The sequence below is a fragment of the Balaenoptera physalus genome, assembly GCF_965194825.1.
Source record: "Balaenoptera physalus genome assembly, chromosome: 1".
Lineage (NCBI taxonomy): Eukaryota > Metazoa > Chordata > Mammalia > Artiodactyla > Balaenopteridae > Balaenoptera > Balaenoptera physalus.
In genome coordinates, this window is record NC_138882.1 from 80,448,933 (window position 1) to 80,465,628 (window position 16,696).

At 40.1% G+C, this 16,696-nt stretch overlaps 1 protein-coding gene and 1 pseudogene across 5 annotated transcripts in view; one reads left to right on the plus strand and one right to left on the minus strand.

The window, feature by feature from the left end:
- The window catches only part of LOC309643660 (olfactory receptor 10J1-like), a 460,112-nt pseudogene that overhangs the window by 288,082 nt on the left and 155,334 nt on the right, over window positions 1–16,696 (minus strand). The gene's annotated exons all lie outside the window — the stretch shown is intronic.
- LOC309642046 (interferon-activable protein 203-like) overlaps window positions 1–16,696 on the plus strand; it is a 59,611-nt gene that overhangs the window by 15,386 nt on the left and 27,529 nt on the right. For 3 of the 4 annotated variants that reach the window (XM_082422948.1, XM_082422947.1, XM_082422946.1), the window contains 7 exons: window positions 3,168–3,452; window positions 4,377–4,510; window positions 5,145–5,306; window positions 6,798–6,965; window positions 11,178–11,375; window positions 13,829–14,248; window positions 15,723–15,914. In XM_082422948.1, the coding sequence (XP_082279074.1) occupies window positions 3,188–3,452; window positions 4,377–4,510; window positions 5,145–5,306; window positions 6,798–6,965; window positions 11,178–11,375; window positions 13,829–14,248; window positions 15,723–15,914 (1,539 nt within the window). In that variant the 5' untranslated portion in view covers window positions 3,168–3,187. The remainder of the gene's footprint in view (window positions 1–3,167; window positions 3,453–4,376; window positions 4,511–5,144; window positions 5,307–6,797; window positions 6,966–11,177; window positions 11,376–13,828; window positions 14,249–15,722; window positions 15,915–16,696) is intronic. The other variant, XM_082422949.1, reaches the window with a different exon arrangement.

Below are 16,696 nucleotides of genomic sequence, written 5' to 3' on the forward strand. Positions count from 1 at the left end.
GCCTCAATATCCTCTGCTATTTCATCAGTTCGTCTAGTTATGGTGCTAGCCGAAAGAGGAACACGTGCCACCTTTGAATTGCAGCCTCTCCTAAAATTTCACAACAAATGTCCTTAGCAGCAGGCAGGATCAACTGTTCACCAATAGTAAAGTGCTTCTTAGCTTTAGCAATGCAATTAGCCACTAAGAATGATGCTCTCAGTGCAGACACATGTGATGAAGTGGTGGCCTTCGATAATTGCTTCTGTTCTTCGTGTTCACATGTTTTTGTTTTGAAAAAATCCAGAGGCTTGTCTTTTCATGCAGGGTGCTTGGTCTCCATGTGGTGAAACAGTTTTGAAGCTTTCATGGCTTCGTTGGATAGCTGGTCACCACATACTATGCAAAGTGGGCTTGGAGAATGTTAATCACCTGTTGCAATGAACCCGTAATTTAAGTAGGACTCTTGGTATTTTCTTTTAAATGCAGCTTTCTTTTTGTTGGCAGTCTTAAGAGTCTTCTGCTGTCTCATCATTGGGTCTTTCCCCATTTTCAAAGAAGCTCTCCAGTGACTTTTGTTTTTTACTCATTTTGGCTAAGGTTAGCTTGCCAAAACTGTGACTGAGACAAGTGCATGGTGCGGGAAAGAGGCATGGACAGTAGTAAATAAAATAATGGGCCAGCCATGTGCAGACTAAAATAAGTGTCGGATTCTGACTTAAGCTCTGCCACCAGATGCAGCTGTACAATTGAAGTGCATCAACTCACTTGCCACTATAAAGCCTGCCACCAGATGCAGCTTAATTGTCACTTGCCACTCACTGATAGGGTTTTGATATGAGTCTGCAAGCAATTGATTTATTATGGTCTCTGTGCAGTCAAACCTCTCTGCTAATGATAATCTGTATTTGCAGCCGCTCCCCGGTGCTAGCATCACCGCCTCAGCTCCACCTCAGATCATCAGGCATTAGATTCTCATAAGGAGTGCACAACCTAGATGCTTCGCATGTGCAGTCACAGTAGGGTTTGCGCTCCTATGAGGCTCTAATGCCGCCACTGATCTGACAGGAGGTGCAGCTCAGGCAGTAATGTGAGCAATGGGGAGCAGCTGTAGATACAGATGAAGCTTTGCTTGCTTGCCTGCTGCTTATCTCCTGCTGTGCAGCCCTGTTCCTAATAGGCCATGGACTGGTACCAGTCTGTAGCCCAGGGTTTGGGGGACCCTGCTCTAGGGGTTCCCCCTATGAGAGCTATGCAAGTCCTTCTTTTGTGGTCGGCTGACTATCGTGGATAGTCTGGTAGGTGTGGCTGGCCCCAGTTGGTTGCCAGGCCCTGCCTTGTGCCAAGGACAATGGTTGGTGAGGCTGGGTCACAAGGTGACTGGCTGTGCAACCTTGGGTGTCCCAGGGACAGTGCTGGCCCACTGGTAGGCAGGCCAGCAGGCTACAGGTTCTGGCGTGTCCCAAAACTGGTGCTGGCCACTGGTGAGTGGGGTTTGGTCATGGGGCAGCTGGCTGAGGGGTCCAGTGTGTGTCGGAACTGGTGTTGGCCTGTTGGTGGTTGGGTCTGGGGCCCAGTGGCCCCAGGGCTGGAGTCAGCCTGCTAAAGGACGGGACCAGGGACCAGGGCTTACTGGGACTAGGGCCGGCTCACTGGTGGGTGAAGCCAGGTCTCAGGACCTCTGGTTACAGGACCCTGGCGGTCCTGAAGCTGGTATAAGCCTGTTGGTCATTGGGGCCAAAGTCTAGTGCCACTGGCTAAGGGGTCCAAGTTGTCCCAGAATTGGTTTTGGCCTACTGGCAGGCAGGGCAATGGCCCAGGAGATTCAGGGGCTGTTTCAGGCCTGCTGGTGGATTGGCTGGTTTTTGATAAGGCAGGCTGCAGCACTGTGGTGGTCCTGGGCCAGTGTGGGCTCATCACTCTATGGGCCTGATCTAACTGAGGTTGTTCATGATCTCTCAAGAAGGAATAATTCACAACCCTGGGAATTTGAACATTCCAATTATAAAAAAAGGTACACAAACACATGTTTCCTAACTAAAAGAATTCTTGACTTGAAACAGAAAACTGGAATACATACCATACATTGAGTGCCATCAAGGAGGTGCACAGGGCTCTAAAGAGGCCCAGAAGAGTGACACTCACTCCCAAATCAGGCCCCTGGTAGCTTTCAGAAGACAAAGCCTCAGTTGAGTCTTGAATGCTCTAAGGAGGTATTCAGAGGAAGAGAGATGGGAATGGCTTTCTAGGCCTTGGGAAGGGAATTAACAAAGTCATGAAATATGAAAAAGTAAGGTGTGGTGTGTATTTCTAGAGCAAGAGACATAAAAATTACAGAGGTAAAGAAAGAGGCAGATTATTCAAGGCATTTTAAGCCAGCCTATGGATCAAGAACTTTTTCAAAGAGAAAATGGGGAACTATTGAAGGATGTCAAGTGGGATAGAACCGTGGCTTTATAGAGAGATATCTGGCTCTATGAAAAGAACTGATTAGAGAAATTAAGCCTGGAAGGAGAAAAATCAAGCAGCCATTGAAATAATTCCAGCCAATAAATGCTGTGATCCTGTCCTAGAGAGAAGGGAGAAGTCCAACAAATGGACACTGATATGGGCACATAGGACACAGAGAACATGGTCCACACCCCAGGGAGAGATGATGCTAATGAGAACTGACTAGGGAAGTGCCAAGTGGATGGACTAGGGTTGGTACCCAGCGTGGAACTGTAGTGCTATGGCAGAAGGATATTTGTATAAGGTGAGAGGTTGCAGCCCATTTTGTTCATAGGCCACTTCAGACATGGTGGAAAGAGTCATGAACCAACAAGGCAGACATTCAAGAAGTAGGCTGCAGCTCCAATAAAGGATAAGAGGAGGAATCAGGGACTTGGACACTGCGTAGTCCATACTTGACACACTGCAACCATTGCTTATTTCTGGACCTCCTTCCACCATACCCACCCTTAAACCAACTCAAGATCATCATTAAAATGGGAGAATTTCTTAGAAGTTTCTCATACAGCAGTTTTCAACCCATTTTCCGCAGTAACACGTCTGGTAATTAAGTCTCTTTTTGTCACACACACCCATGGATAATACTTTGACATATGCCATTAACTCACATAGACATAACCAGTCTTTTAAATTGTCTGTAAAAAGGTGCAACACTGTATGTTTTTTTTCTCTTGCAGGCACGTCCCTAACTTGAGAGATGGGGAATGAATTCAAGAGAATTGTTCTGCTGAAAGGATTTCAGCACATCAGTGATTATCAGTTTAGCGTGATTAAGTGTTTACTGGCCAAGGATTTAAGACTGAGTAGTAAAATGCAAGAAGAATATGACAGAGTTAAGATTGCTAACTTGATGGAAGCAAAGTTCCGTGGGCCTGCCTGTGTTGACAAATTAATAGAATTGGTCAAAGATATAGAAGAAATTAAAGACCTTGCTAAAACTCTTAAAAATGAGAAGTTAAAAGGTACTTGGAAGAACCTCTTTCACACTCTCTCCGTACTGACCTCAACCTTAAATAGAACCCTGATTTGGTCAAAGTTTAGACCTCTCTTTTCCAACTTAGGACTCAGTAGCCATGACAATGGTAGTACTTTAGATGCCAACAAATTGACAACTTAGAGGATGCCTTTCCTACAAAGAGATCTGATATGTTTTAGAGGGTGCATTTTGGGGGTGTGGGCAAAGAAAATATTAGAAGGAGCTGATGAGAAAGGCTGAGGCTTCCATACATTAGAAAGGTTAGACAATGATGAAACAAAATTATAACATGTAGGTTCTTGAAATATTTAAATCAGTAAATATGCATGCTCTATTATCATATTTACTCCATCATTTTTATACTTTCTAGAAACAACTCTGAGGCAGTACTTAAATAAAAACCTGCCTCTGAGAGATGTGAAGAACTTGCCTCTTATAAAACCACTGGATTAGGAAAACATATTTTAAAAAGTCAAAGTCCAGTATCACCACTTTGTCCCATCACAAATTAGATTATATTCATTTTCTCTGGTTTCAGTAATTCAAATAAGTCTTCTGTAGAAATTGACCCACCACTAGCATCATGAAAACTTTAGATTCTTAAAAGGAAAATATAGAATAAGTGGATTGTAAAAGGGTTCGACTGAGCTAGATAGGAGTCCAGAGGACAGGAAGAATATGCTCGTGGTACAGGGGACAAGAAAGGAAACCACTGAGGAAGTCTGAGCCAGTACCTATACCTATGCTGCTACTGCTGGCCACCTATGGACAAGCTAGGCTAATGCAGTAGAGGCAGATACAAGCTTACCCAGATCCACAAGCAGGAAGTGACAGGAAATAGTATTGAAGGTGCTTCAGGTATCTTAGACCAACTCCTCTGGATTTATCATGTTCTATTTTACCACATCAGTTATTAGGAGAAGCAGAGCAAAAGAGGCAACTGCAGTGAAAAAAAGCAAGCTGAATAAACCCAGTCCTGACCAATCTACATCCACCACTAATAAAGCTTTGGGACCTGAATCAATCAAGGATACACCTGTGAAGGTAGGATGGCTAAGGTCCCACAAAAGGAGATTTTACTGTGGCTTTTCTACTTGTTACCTTCTTATGAACACTTAGTTCTTTATTCATTTCTCAACATGCAAATAAACGAATCAGAGAAAAGGGGATCCAGGGCCAGAGTGAAAATTAATTTTAGAGCCGGTGAATTAATAGGTACTGATCACCCATTATGTTTCCGAACTACTGTGCACTTTAAATTGTGTAATATAATTCCCTATGGTGGAAATATGAAATCATTACCCCTCTTTTAGATGTATATTAAAATAGCAATCAGATTAGGAAAACAGCTTGCCAAAGCCTACTCAAAGAGACTAAATTCAAACTTAGATTTTCTAAATCCAAGTCCACTGCTCCTCTCATCAACACAGAAGTGAGTACAGGAATGATATGTATAAAATTTTCCTTACTATTGGTATGAAGCCAACATACATGTGCACTGCTTACCTTCTGGCCATCTCTTCAGATGATGGACTATATGTAGTTCCCTGGAGTTCCCAAGGACATAAATTTTAGTATAATTAGAATCTAGTAATAAAAGTTTGATTTTCTCAGTAGTAAACATGTGTTTCTTTTATTATTGAAAAGTATTAACCAGGGGAAAAAACCCTACTTTCAGGAAAAGAAAACCACAAAAACTAATGAATCTAAGAGGATGAATCTAAAGAAGGAGCAGAGTCAGCTTCCAGGATTGTTAGTAACCAGCACACAGTCAACTGAGAGCCTTCCCCAGACTCCTCAAATGCTTCCACCAAAGCCATCCAGCAGTTCCTCAACTAAGGTACCATTTCCCTGTTCCTAATACGTTCACCACCCTACATCATATTATAAGGATCCTCATGACCTTGAAATAGTTTCTCAGTAATCCCTTATTATATAAAATTTCCTTATATAATAAAATCACCCATTAATTTATCAAATGCAGATATTGAGACCTCAATGTATTCTAAGTCCTGTGGCTTTTGGCAAGGTATGCATTTATGAAATAATTCCTGACCTCAAGAATGTGACTGTCTTATGTTTGGTCCTGAAATAGGGAATGGGAGTGGCCAGACAATTAGACATGACTATAAGGGTATGTTTCTCCCCTACATTTCAGTCTCCTTTCACCCCTTTCCCCTTAACCACAGGTCTAGACTAGTTCTCAGCATTTTATGCTCTTTCCCATGTCAGGTGTTTGCACATAGGCTCTTTCCTTGATTGGGAATTCATTATCCCTGTCTCTTCTCTGGCTCAAATGCATTCAACCTTCAGGTACCAACCTGAATTCCTTCCCCAGGCAAGTTCTCACTGAAACAACCCCTTTCAAGAAAGGATCAGATACTCTCATTGTTTGCCTTCACAGGACGCTTTACTATTCCTTTATAGTACTTATCACAACTGTGATAACGCTACATTTTTCTTTTCTTCTAGACAAGGAGCTCAGATTATAGGTAACCTGTCCCAGAGGAAGACAAGACAGGGGTGGGAAAGTGATTTCACACCTGTAGACATTGACTCTTATTCCAACCTGCTTTTTGTTTTGCCCTGTGGTTATATGAAACCCAGGACTATGGAGCCTTTATTTGAGATGAATGGGCACTAAAAGATGGCCCCAGGACAACATGAAGGGTAGGCAAGAGCAGGATTTAAAACACTATTCTCTAACATAGTTTCTCACCTAAGACCCAAGCTGCCCTCTGACTCAGGCTGCATCCCCCCCCCCACCCTCACCCCCAACACATGCCCCTTGAAGACAGACCTCCCATATAAAGGGACTCTCTATTTGGGGTGTTGTTTCCTTGTTGTCATTTTTCTTATTAGTTCCAAGAGTCCATATTTCATCCAGTAATCTTTCCCAGAATATCAGTAGGTTTCTAGGAGCCTGAAGAGCAGATATCAGAAACCCACTTGTGTATTTTCTTGATCAGAAAGTCATAGTTAATAAACATCCTTAAATGCAGCCAATTTTGGACTGAGATTTGCTTCCCTTATAACCAGGGAAGTTTACCTTCCTGCTTTGGCCAGTTTGCATCAGATGTAGGACCTGGATTCCATCCCACACCAATGAAATTTCATCTGAGCTTTTAATATTTGGAGAGTGAAATTTGTAATCCTAGTTGAGATAGGAGAAGGATAGGTAATACAGGTATCTGTATATGTGCTATTATTTCAGAAAAAAATTGAAAACTTAAGACTCTACGTTAAAAAAGAGAAAAGAAATGATGTTGTGTTCTATGTGATTTTGAAAATCATTATCAAGAACTAAAGAAAAAAATCTTTTTTTCTCGAGAAAAAAAATGACATAGCCACCAAAATTAATGACTTAAAAAGGAAGACCGTATCTCAGAAACAGAGTCAGCTTCCAGGAACTTCAGCAACCAGCACATGCCCAACTGGGAGCAGCTGTCCAGTGAAATCTATACCTCCACCAACACCATCCAGCAGTTTCTCAGTCAAGGTACCTGCTCCCTGTTCCCATTCCTTGTACCTCCTACAACATAAGTACAAGAATTATCATAATCTCATTTCCCACAATTTACCATTTATTTAATATAATCACTCGTTCATTTTTCTGTGTATGTTTTGTGATCCCACTCTATTCTAACTCCTTGGCTATTTACAACGCATGTATTTATGAAATAATCTCTAATTTTGAGAGGGTTACATTCTTGTGTTGAATAGAAGGAGGAGGGGAAGGTGACCAGACAAGTCAAGATGAATGTGTGTTCACCCTTACATTCCACTTTCCTTGGCCCTACTCCCCTTTTTTCACTGACCACATGATAGGGTTTATTTTCAAAGTTCTGTGCTCCTTCCCATGTCAGATGTTTTGACACGGACTTCTTTATTTGTTTGGAATCACTTGTCCTGATTCACCACTGGTTCAGGTGTCTTCACCTTTCAGGTGCAAACCTGAATCTCTTCCTCATACAAGTCCTCACTGATATCCCCCTCCCAGAATACATTAGGTATTCCTCTTTTTTTTTTTTTTAATAAATTTATTTATTTATCTACATTTTATTTTTGGCTGCGTTGGGTCATTGTTGCGGTGAGTGGGGGCTACTCTTCATTGTGGTGTGTGGGCTTCTCATTGCAGTAGCTTCTCTTGTTGCAGAGCATGGGCTCTGGGCGTGCAGACTTCAGTAGTTGTGGCTCATGGGCTCAGTAGTTGTGGCTCGTAGGCTCTAGAGCGCAGGCTCAGTAGTTGTGGTGCATGGACTTAGTTGCTCCGTGGCATGTGAGATCTTCCTGGACCAGGGCTCGAACCCATGTCCCCTGCATTGGCAGGTGGATTCTTAATGGCTGTGCCACCAGGGAAGTCCTAGGTATTACTCTTGTTTGTTTTCAAAGATCCATTTCCTTTTCCTTTTTAGCACTTATCGCAACTGTAATAAATGTACATTTTTCTTTGTTACCATACTATAACATCAGTTATAAGGTTCCTGTCAACTGAAGAAAAATGCACAACCTAAAAGTTGAGAGTTATGTTTTATTCGGCAGACAATATGAGGACTTAAGTGGGGGACACAGAATCTCAGATAGCTCTGAGAGACTGCTCTGAAGAAGCAAGAAGGGGAGCCAGGATGTATATGGGGTTTTGCAACAAAGACCAGGTAGTTGGAACATCAAAAGATTACTGTTAATAAAGACAGCCAGATATCTCAAGTTAAGGAATTTGGTACTTTTCTATGTATAGGAAGATGCAAGAGTCTGAACTCACTGAAATCATTCCTTTGCTATGAACCTCAGATATCTGGGGCCAGTCTCCTGTGCTTTCTCATGCTGAGTTTCCTCAAGGTGCACCATCAGGGTGGGCTGCAGCAGTTGACTGCTAGATGGTGGGCATCCTGTTTCTATCCCGAGTTCCCTCAGGGCTTACCATGGGGGCAGCTGTAATGTGATGGCTTGATGGCTGCAGCATCCTTAGTTTATTGATGTGGCAGGCCATAGTTTTCATTCACAGTGCCCTTTCCCAGCAAAGACCAGATGAGAATGGAAAAGTGAGTACACACACGTGTATATCAGCTCCTATCCTAGCCTGCCTTGTTTCTGCCCTGATATGACCCCTGTGCTTATCATCACACTGGGATACAATGCCTATTTCTGCAGCAAATAAGCAAGTGACTGAGGAATAGGCAAAAGCAGTATTTAAATCATTATTCTCTAAAATAGTTTGTAACCCAAGTTCCAAGCTGCTGAGGCTGAAGCCCCCTATGCAAATCCATGCATACCAGTTGAAGACAGATTTCTTCTGACAAGATTTTTCAAGTTTTGTTATTGTTTTTATTACTGTTACCTCCAATAATTAATAATTCCTCACATAGTCTCTCTTTGTTTTATTTATGGGATGGAGCTAGTAATCTGTGCCTGTTTGCCTCTAGGTCCAGCTGGCCTTGGTCTAGTCATTGAAACCTCAGGCTCACTGTCTCTCTGCTATGACAATGACTTATGTGGACATCTCTAGACAACCCTATTTTTCTTTTTTTTTTTAACATCTTTATTGAAGTATAATTGCTTTACAATGTGTGTTAGTTTCTGCTGTGTAACAAAGTGAGTCAGCTATATGTATACATATATCCCCATATCCCCTCTCTTTTGCAAGACAACCATATTTTTCTATGCATACAGGCTTAGAATTGACACTTTCTAAGGTCCCATCTGCCTAAACTTGTGACATAGTCATTTCTACTTTCATAAGACTCATTCTGCTACCCCTAAAACTCCTTGGAGCACAGGAATCCCAGGGAGGCTCATCTGTCCTTTTGGCCTCATACATCTAAACACACCATTCAGTCATTTCTTCTTTGGGGTCCAGCCACCTCTGTAGGAGGCCTGGCACAAAGAGGATCTGACCCATTCTGTCTTTGATTCATCAGGGGAAAGAGCAGGAGAACCTTGTTCTTCTCCATCATGGGGTCTCCCAACTATTTTCTTTGTAATATAGGCTCTGTTTGGGATTCAAAGACAGAAGCAGACCAATAGTTTCTTTGATTCCTGCTGCTATGTCTCCCCAGTAGCAAACAGCACACATTGGCATGATTCAAGAACAGGGTAGAGTGGTGAAGGAAATAAGCCAAGGGAAAAAAATCAATTACTATTTTTAAATATAATCCAGCCATATAGTATGTTTTAGGGACCTAAATCCTACTGTTATGATGGAAGTTTTTGGTTTAACCGATTGTAAAAAATGATCAAGATGCTCTTGTCAATGAGATTAAATTACTAAATGTAGCAGAAGTGAATAGAGAAGCTTCTTTAATAAAGTGCTTCCCATACCACCTCTATATTGGGTTTCCATCAAGAAGGCCAACATTAAGCATGAAACATCTGTGGATCAGAGCAAAAATAGAAAGCCCTGTGTCTACTGTAAAATAATAATGTAGTGATATTTCTAGGTAATGAGTATTTAATGGTGCTAGACTCTAAGACCTGTGTTCTTTGTGTATATTATCTCATTTGTTCTTTATAACGTCACACGAGGATGCTATTGTTAATCCCATTTTACATATGAGAAAACTGAAGTTCTTAGAGGTTAGAAATCTTCTCCAAGGTCATGCAGAAAGTGAATGTTAGAGCCAGGATTCAAATGTAGCCTAATTTAATTCTAAAACTTGAGCATTTAATTGCATATTTTGTAGTATAGATGCTACAATATCTGAAATTTATTTGTAAAAATTTATGTCAGATAGTGTTATATCTCAGATTTGTTTCCATTGCCCAGGCTCTTAAGCCTTCTAATGGGGAATGAAATGACAAGGAAGGTCAGAGGGTATTCTAATCAAGTAGCTGCATGCCAGAGACAGGCATTTTAAGCAGCTCCCTCATCTACAATTTTATCAACAACTGATACTTTATGGATTGGTTAAATGAGTGCTAGAAGTGGTAAGAACTGTGGCAATTCTATACTGCAGAATGTTAGAAATGGTCTTTCATCAGTGAAACCAAAGATAGTCAAAATAAATGATTTTACAGACACTTCCTGCCCTGGCTTAAACAATTATAAAAATCCATGTACTGAGAATGCCCTGGGTGAAATTGCGAATGGGTCTGTTTATTGCTGAGAACTACAAAAGATTTGGTTGCTTGATAGAGACTAGGTAGATAGCAGAATCCTGCCTCTGGAATTATGAATTTGAGACAATGTCTCTGGTATACTGATAAACAAAGCATTCAAATGGATGCAGACCTGGGTTTACTGGATTTGAGGAGTAGATGATAGAAACCGATTTGCTTATTTGGTAAATATATAAGGTAATGAAGACTTAGTTAATAAAATGTCCATAAGTACAGCCAACATTGTTCAGAGATGTGCTTCCATTATAACCTGGTAGAGTTTTCTACTAATAAATTACTCCAAGTGTTGTCTTGGTGAAGTTGATACAGGCCAGTTTGCAGCAGAGGTAGAGCCAGAATTCCAAAACAGACCGATGAAATTTTGATCACCTGAGTTTTTAACATTTGCAGAGAGAAGTGTGCAATCCTGGTTGGACTCCAAGCTGGGGAGGTGCTGAGGGTATCTGAAGATGTACTATTATTCCAGAGCAAATTGGCAGAGTGAAGATCCTGTGGTGTGTGTGTGTGAGAGAGAGACAGACAGATAGAGACAGAGAGAGATAGAGGGTAAGAGAGAAATGTTATGGTTCATCTGATATTGAAAACCATTAACCAGGAAGAAGAAAATACATATTTTTGGATTCAAAAAATAGAAGACACAACCAATAAAACACTTACATCCAAGAAAAGGGAACTATGCCTGGAACAGAGTCAGCTTCCACAATGTGCAAACCCCAGCATAATCCCAAATGAGGCCTGCCTTCAGACTCCTCAGATGCTGCCACCAACCTCATCCAGCAGTTCCTCAACCAAGGTACCAGATTCCTGTTTTCAGTATTTTCCCTCCCTACAACATAATGACAGCGTTCTCTAGAACCATAAAGGAACTTCTCACCAATCCCCTACGACATACAATTCTTTATTAATTAGATCACACGTGTTGTTATTGAGTGTGTATTTTGAGATCCTACTTACATTCAAATTCGGACTCTTATTATGCTGCCCTTTGCATTAGGATATTCTATGACCTAGTGTGCACATAAATCATTCCTCTTCAGTCATGGGTATAACTAGTAATTTGTTTGTTTAATTTTATTTCTGTGTTTCTCTCAATACACCATGAGTGAGAGAGCTTAGGGTGCAATAAGGTGGAGAAATACAGAAACAAACAAAGCACTATCACCAATTCTTTCTCTTTTTTTTAATTATGGAAGTAATATCATCTAAGAAATTTAGGGAATGCAGATACATAGACAAAAATAATTAATTTTAACTATCTGAAATCTCCCTTCTATCAAATGCCATATTTTGGCAGTCTTTCTGATTTTACCTTTTGTTATGTATATACAAAGAATATCAATTTGTCCCAGGTTGATCACATTACACATATTTTTCTATAATTCAGGTTTTTTCTTTCACCTGCTATATCTTGAAGTGCTACTTAATTCAAGAAGTATAGATTTAAATTATTATTTTAATATAAGAGAATAACTGCATTTTAAAATTTTTATAAATGTAAAAATAATCCTTCACTATTTGACTTTAGGCTATTTCCAGTATTCCCTATACACACAATGAACATAATAAGAACATGTGTCCATCAGGTCTTCTTTCATGACCTTGAGTATAGATACATAATTTCTTCCTTAAGTCCTGTGCACTTCTTGTCAAGGTGCTGCTGTTGTTACCAGTATGAGATTTGTTGTTACTGATTAACTTGGCCTGGGAATGAGCATTCGGATGTAGGGAGAATTGGCCACAGTGATGAGAAATCAGAGTTAAGCCCCATGACCCCCAGACTGTGGCCTGTATAACAGTACAAGTCAGACCACATGGAGCACTGCTGGTCTGTGGAGGCAGCTGGCCTGTCTCCATGAACTGGTCCCTAGAACTCCCATGGCCCCCCCCCCTTGCCTTCACACTTCTTCTTACAGATCAGTAGCCTCCCCTCCCATTCAAACTGCTCTCCTGAAACTCAGAAATGGTTCAGGCACTGGGTAGACAGGGGGCCATAGAAAAGTCCCCTGACACCTGACTTCTCCTTTGGCATTCTTCTCCTAAGGGTCCTGCCATTATTCTAACAGGGGTGTGTAGAGGAGGAAAAGTAATTTCCCCTCTACCCTTCTGAGTTCTTGGCTGAGACCCCTGTATTAAAGCAAAGATTGTCAAGAAAAAACTAGCAGAAGTTTATTAACAGGTATACCTCATCTATACATAGAAGAGACCCAGGAAGAATGAGTAACTCCCTGAGGTGGACTAAGCCACCAGCTTAAATACCATCTTTAGTGAAGACAGAAGAAAGAAAAGTGTGGGGAGGCCAGTTATGTGGAGGTTACCAGGAAAAGCAGGAAAAACAAGGGTGATGTTTGTTATGCAAATATAAGTCAGTTTCTCCTCTGGTGATAGTATTCTCTTGAGATTTAGAGTCCTTCTCTTCCTAGTACACAAGGGCAGACACCCTTAGAAATGGAGATTTAATTTATAAATACACATTTCCCTTACAAAAGGGCAACTTTCTTTCTGGTTCTATGTGTGTTGTTTTTCAAAATAATCAGCTTAAGATAATCCTGTGCCAAAGAAACATATTTTGGGGTGGCTGATTCTGCTACTCTTCAAAACATCCTTTATCCAGGACATTTCCAAATTCAGGAAGTTCATGGGATTTTTCCAGTGACTGTCTACTAACCCTTTTTCAACATAACACTGCTTTCCTGAAAAGGGACTTTCTAATTTGGGTCTTTAAATTGCCACATCTACTGGGATGAGATCAATGGATTCTGACTGGAGCCATTCCCTACTCTCAGTGCTATCAAGGGCAATTTATTTTCATCCAAATTTGTATCTTATCTTGCGCACTGAAATGAGTTGATGGGATAATTTAAGATGAGTTTTTCATCCTCATCTCTACTAGAAATCACTACACAACAGCACTGCTATTGCCCACTGCCTCTGTACTCTACATAGCTCTTCCTGGGAGAAATAGTTCTTCCCTTGAGTTAATACCTTTTAAAGAAAAGTATTCTTCCTACCACACTCATAAAACAATGAAAAAGAAGAAAAATCACTGTTTAAATCGTCTCCATACATTCCATTAGATTATATATACCATGTCAGTGATCTTTGTCTAGGTTTTTTTTTTTTTTTTTTTTCCCCAACTCCACCTAATTATGTTCTTTGTTGAGGGTAACATTTAGCCATAGATGATTCTCATTAGAGAGTGAATCCTTTTCTTAATTGTGCCTGTTTTTGGTGTATACTTCTATGTAGAAACCAAGATGGAAGGCTGTACCTAAAGAAGCTTCCAGAGAGGAGGGCTTCCAGAGGGGGCCCAAAGAAGTGATGGTGCTGAAAGCAACGGAACCATTTACATATGATGTCAGAGAAGGCGAGAGGAAGATGTTTCATGCCACAGTGGCTACTGAGAGCCAGTTCTTCCAAGTGAAGGTTTATCATGTTGACCTGAAGGAGAAGTTCATCCCAAAGAAAATCATTGCCATATCAGATTATTTTGGCCGCAATGGGTTCCTGGAGGTGTTCAATGCCTCATCTGTGTCTGATGTTAACCCTGACCGAAAGATGGAGATCCCTAGAAGCCTGATTCAAAAGGCAAATGCAACTCCTAAAATCAGTCATCTTTACTCGCAAGCTCTAGGAACATTTGTGAATGGGGTGTTTCTGGTGCATAAGGTAAGCCCACACCATTGTTTTGCAATATTTCTTCTGCAACCCCAGAACGTAAAAATCTTAGCTGCCAAATGAATTTGGTTAACTTCATAAACACAGGAACTCAAAGACCCCCTGACCAGGGATAGCTGGGTGCCGTCTTCCCACTTCAGAATATAAGATAGACAATCTCTTAACATTCTTCTTCCCAAGGTAACAGCATGCAAGTCCTTCAGAAATCATGGCATTTTAACAGCTGTGCTAATCCATTCATAGCCACCCTGAGCCAGTAAAGGGCAGAGGTTATATCTCTCTATATATAGATACATACAAATCTATATCCATCTATATATGTTTATATATATAGATATAGAGAGAGAGGTTGGGGGGAAAGAGAGAGAGCTCTCCTTCTGGTTCTGTTTCTTTGAGTTCTGCCTCACCTGTTTCAGTGACAGCTTAACTTAATTGTGAATAAAGAATTGCCCTTCCAAGCTTGGATTTCAACTGTGACAACCAGAGTCAGAAATCAATAGACTACTTTGCCCTAGAGTCAGCTCTTATCCACAGTTAGCTAAGATTCTGATCATCTGACCTCTAAAGTGCTCTCACTTCTTCACATTCATTCATCAAAAAATTGTTGAGCAAAAAACCTTGGCATTAACTAATAAGAGAAATATGGATGTTGAAAACACTAGAAAAATCAAGTCGTTTCATTCCACAATATATTAATATAGGCAATAAAATGCAGAAGTTTGCTGAATTCTTAGAATTAGGGTAGGTATTTCAGTCCCAACACATCATAGAAATACTAAGGTTAGCTGACCTAACCGTTATGTGAAGTATTGTTTCATATTCCATTATATATGTCTTCTAGGGTGGCTCTTTACCTATCCCCCTGTTGTTTTCCATACACTCTGTTTAAGTGACTGTGCACGCATGTGCATTTGTAGAATTAATGAGTAAAGTAAGTGATATAGAAATTAGAACAATGGAAGTAGATGATCTAGATTCAAGATTGGGCAGATTAGGGAAGAATGAATAAATAGAGAAGATAGAGGAAAGAATTACATATTGAAATAATAATCTGCTTAAGGAGAACTTGCAACCATCTTTTTGAGACTCATAATAAGACATGAATGGCCTTTGTTCTCAGGGAGATCCAAAGAAACCTGTGCAGCTTATCAGACCACACTATATACAAGTTTCTTAAGAAATCTCAGCTATTCTGAGATGGGAGCAGGAAAAATTAGGAAAGTAATCCAGTTTTCTAGAAGAACCCAGCACACAAAGACTTAAAGGAAGGAAAGATAGAAAGAGAATTTAAATGGGAGGATAAACTGAACAAGATATCTTACACTATTTGGTACCTGTAATTCTGGACCTCCAGCTCATATTAACTGGTCTGAGACAACAGTTTCCACTAACGCCCTATATTTTTCAAAGTTGTGGAAATTCCTGATCCAGTTCTCAGAAGATGGATGCTAATTTTCTTTTGCAGAAATTGGTATCTAATGAATGCATATATTATGAAATACAAGATGATACAGGAGTGATGGAAGTGCTGGTTTATGGACAACGACTGACCAGAATCAACTGTGAGAAAGGCGATAAACTTAAACTCATCTGCTTTGAATTGGCATTAAGTGGGGATAAGAGGCAGCTGAGATCCATAATTCACAGTTTCATCAAGGTGAGATCTTCTGGGGGGTGATCATTGTTCCAAAGTAGAAGTCTTTAAGAAAACTTGACTGCTGTTACTACGGAGAGTCCAGCAGGTGGAACGAGAACTAATTTTTGCCATTTAGTGGGTGTAAAGTTCCTTTTCATTATTCTTTTTTTTAAGGATATTTTTAAATTTAATTTTCTGTATTGAAGTATAGTTAATTTACAATGTTTTCTTAGTTTCAAGTGTACAAGAAAGGGAATCAGTTACACACACACACACACACATATATATAATCATTTTCAGATTCTTTTCCATTATAGGTTATTACAAGATATTGAGTATAGTTCTCTGTGCTATACAGTAGGTCCTCGTTTACCTATTTTATAGATAATAATGTGCATATGTTAATCCCAAACTCCTAATTTACTTCCGCTTCTCCCACTGCTATCCTCTTTGGTAACCATAAGTTTGTTTTCTATGTCTATCAATCTATTTCTGTTTTGTAAATAAGTTCATTTTTATCATCTTTTTAGATTCCACATATCAATAATAATATATGATAGTTGTCTTTCTCTGACTACTTCACTTAGTATGATAATCTCAAGGTCCGTCCATGTTGCTGCAAATGGCATTATTTCATTCTTTTTATGGCTGAGTAGTATTCCAGTGTATATATGTACCAAATCTTCTTTATCCATTCATTTGTCGATGGACACTTAGGTTGGTTCCGTGTACTGGCTATTGTAAATAGTACTGCAATGAACATTGTGGTACATGTCTCTCTCTTTTTTTTTTTTTTGTTTACC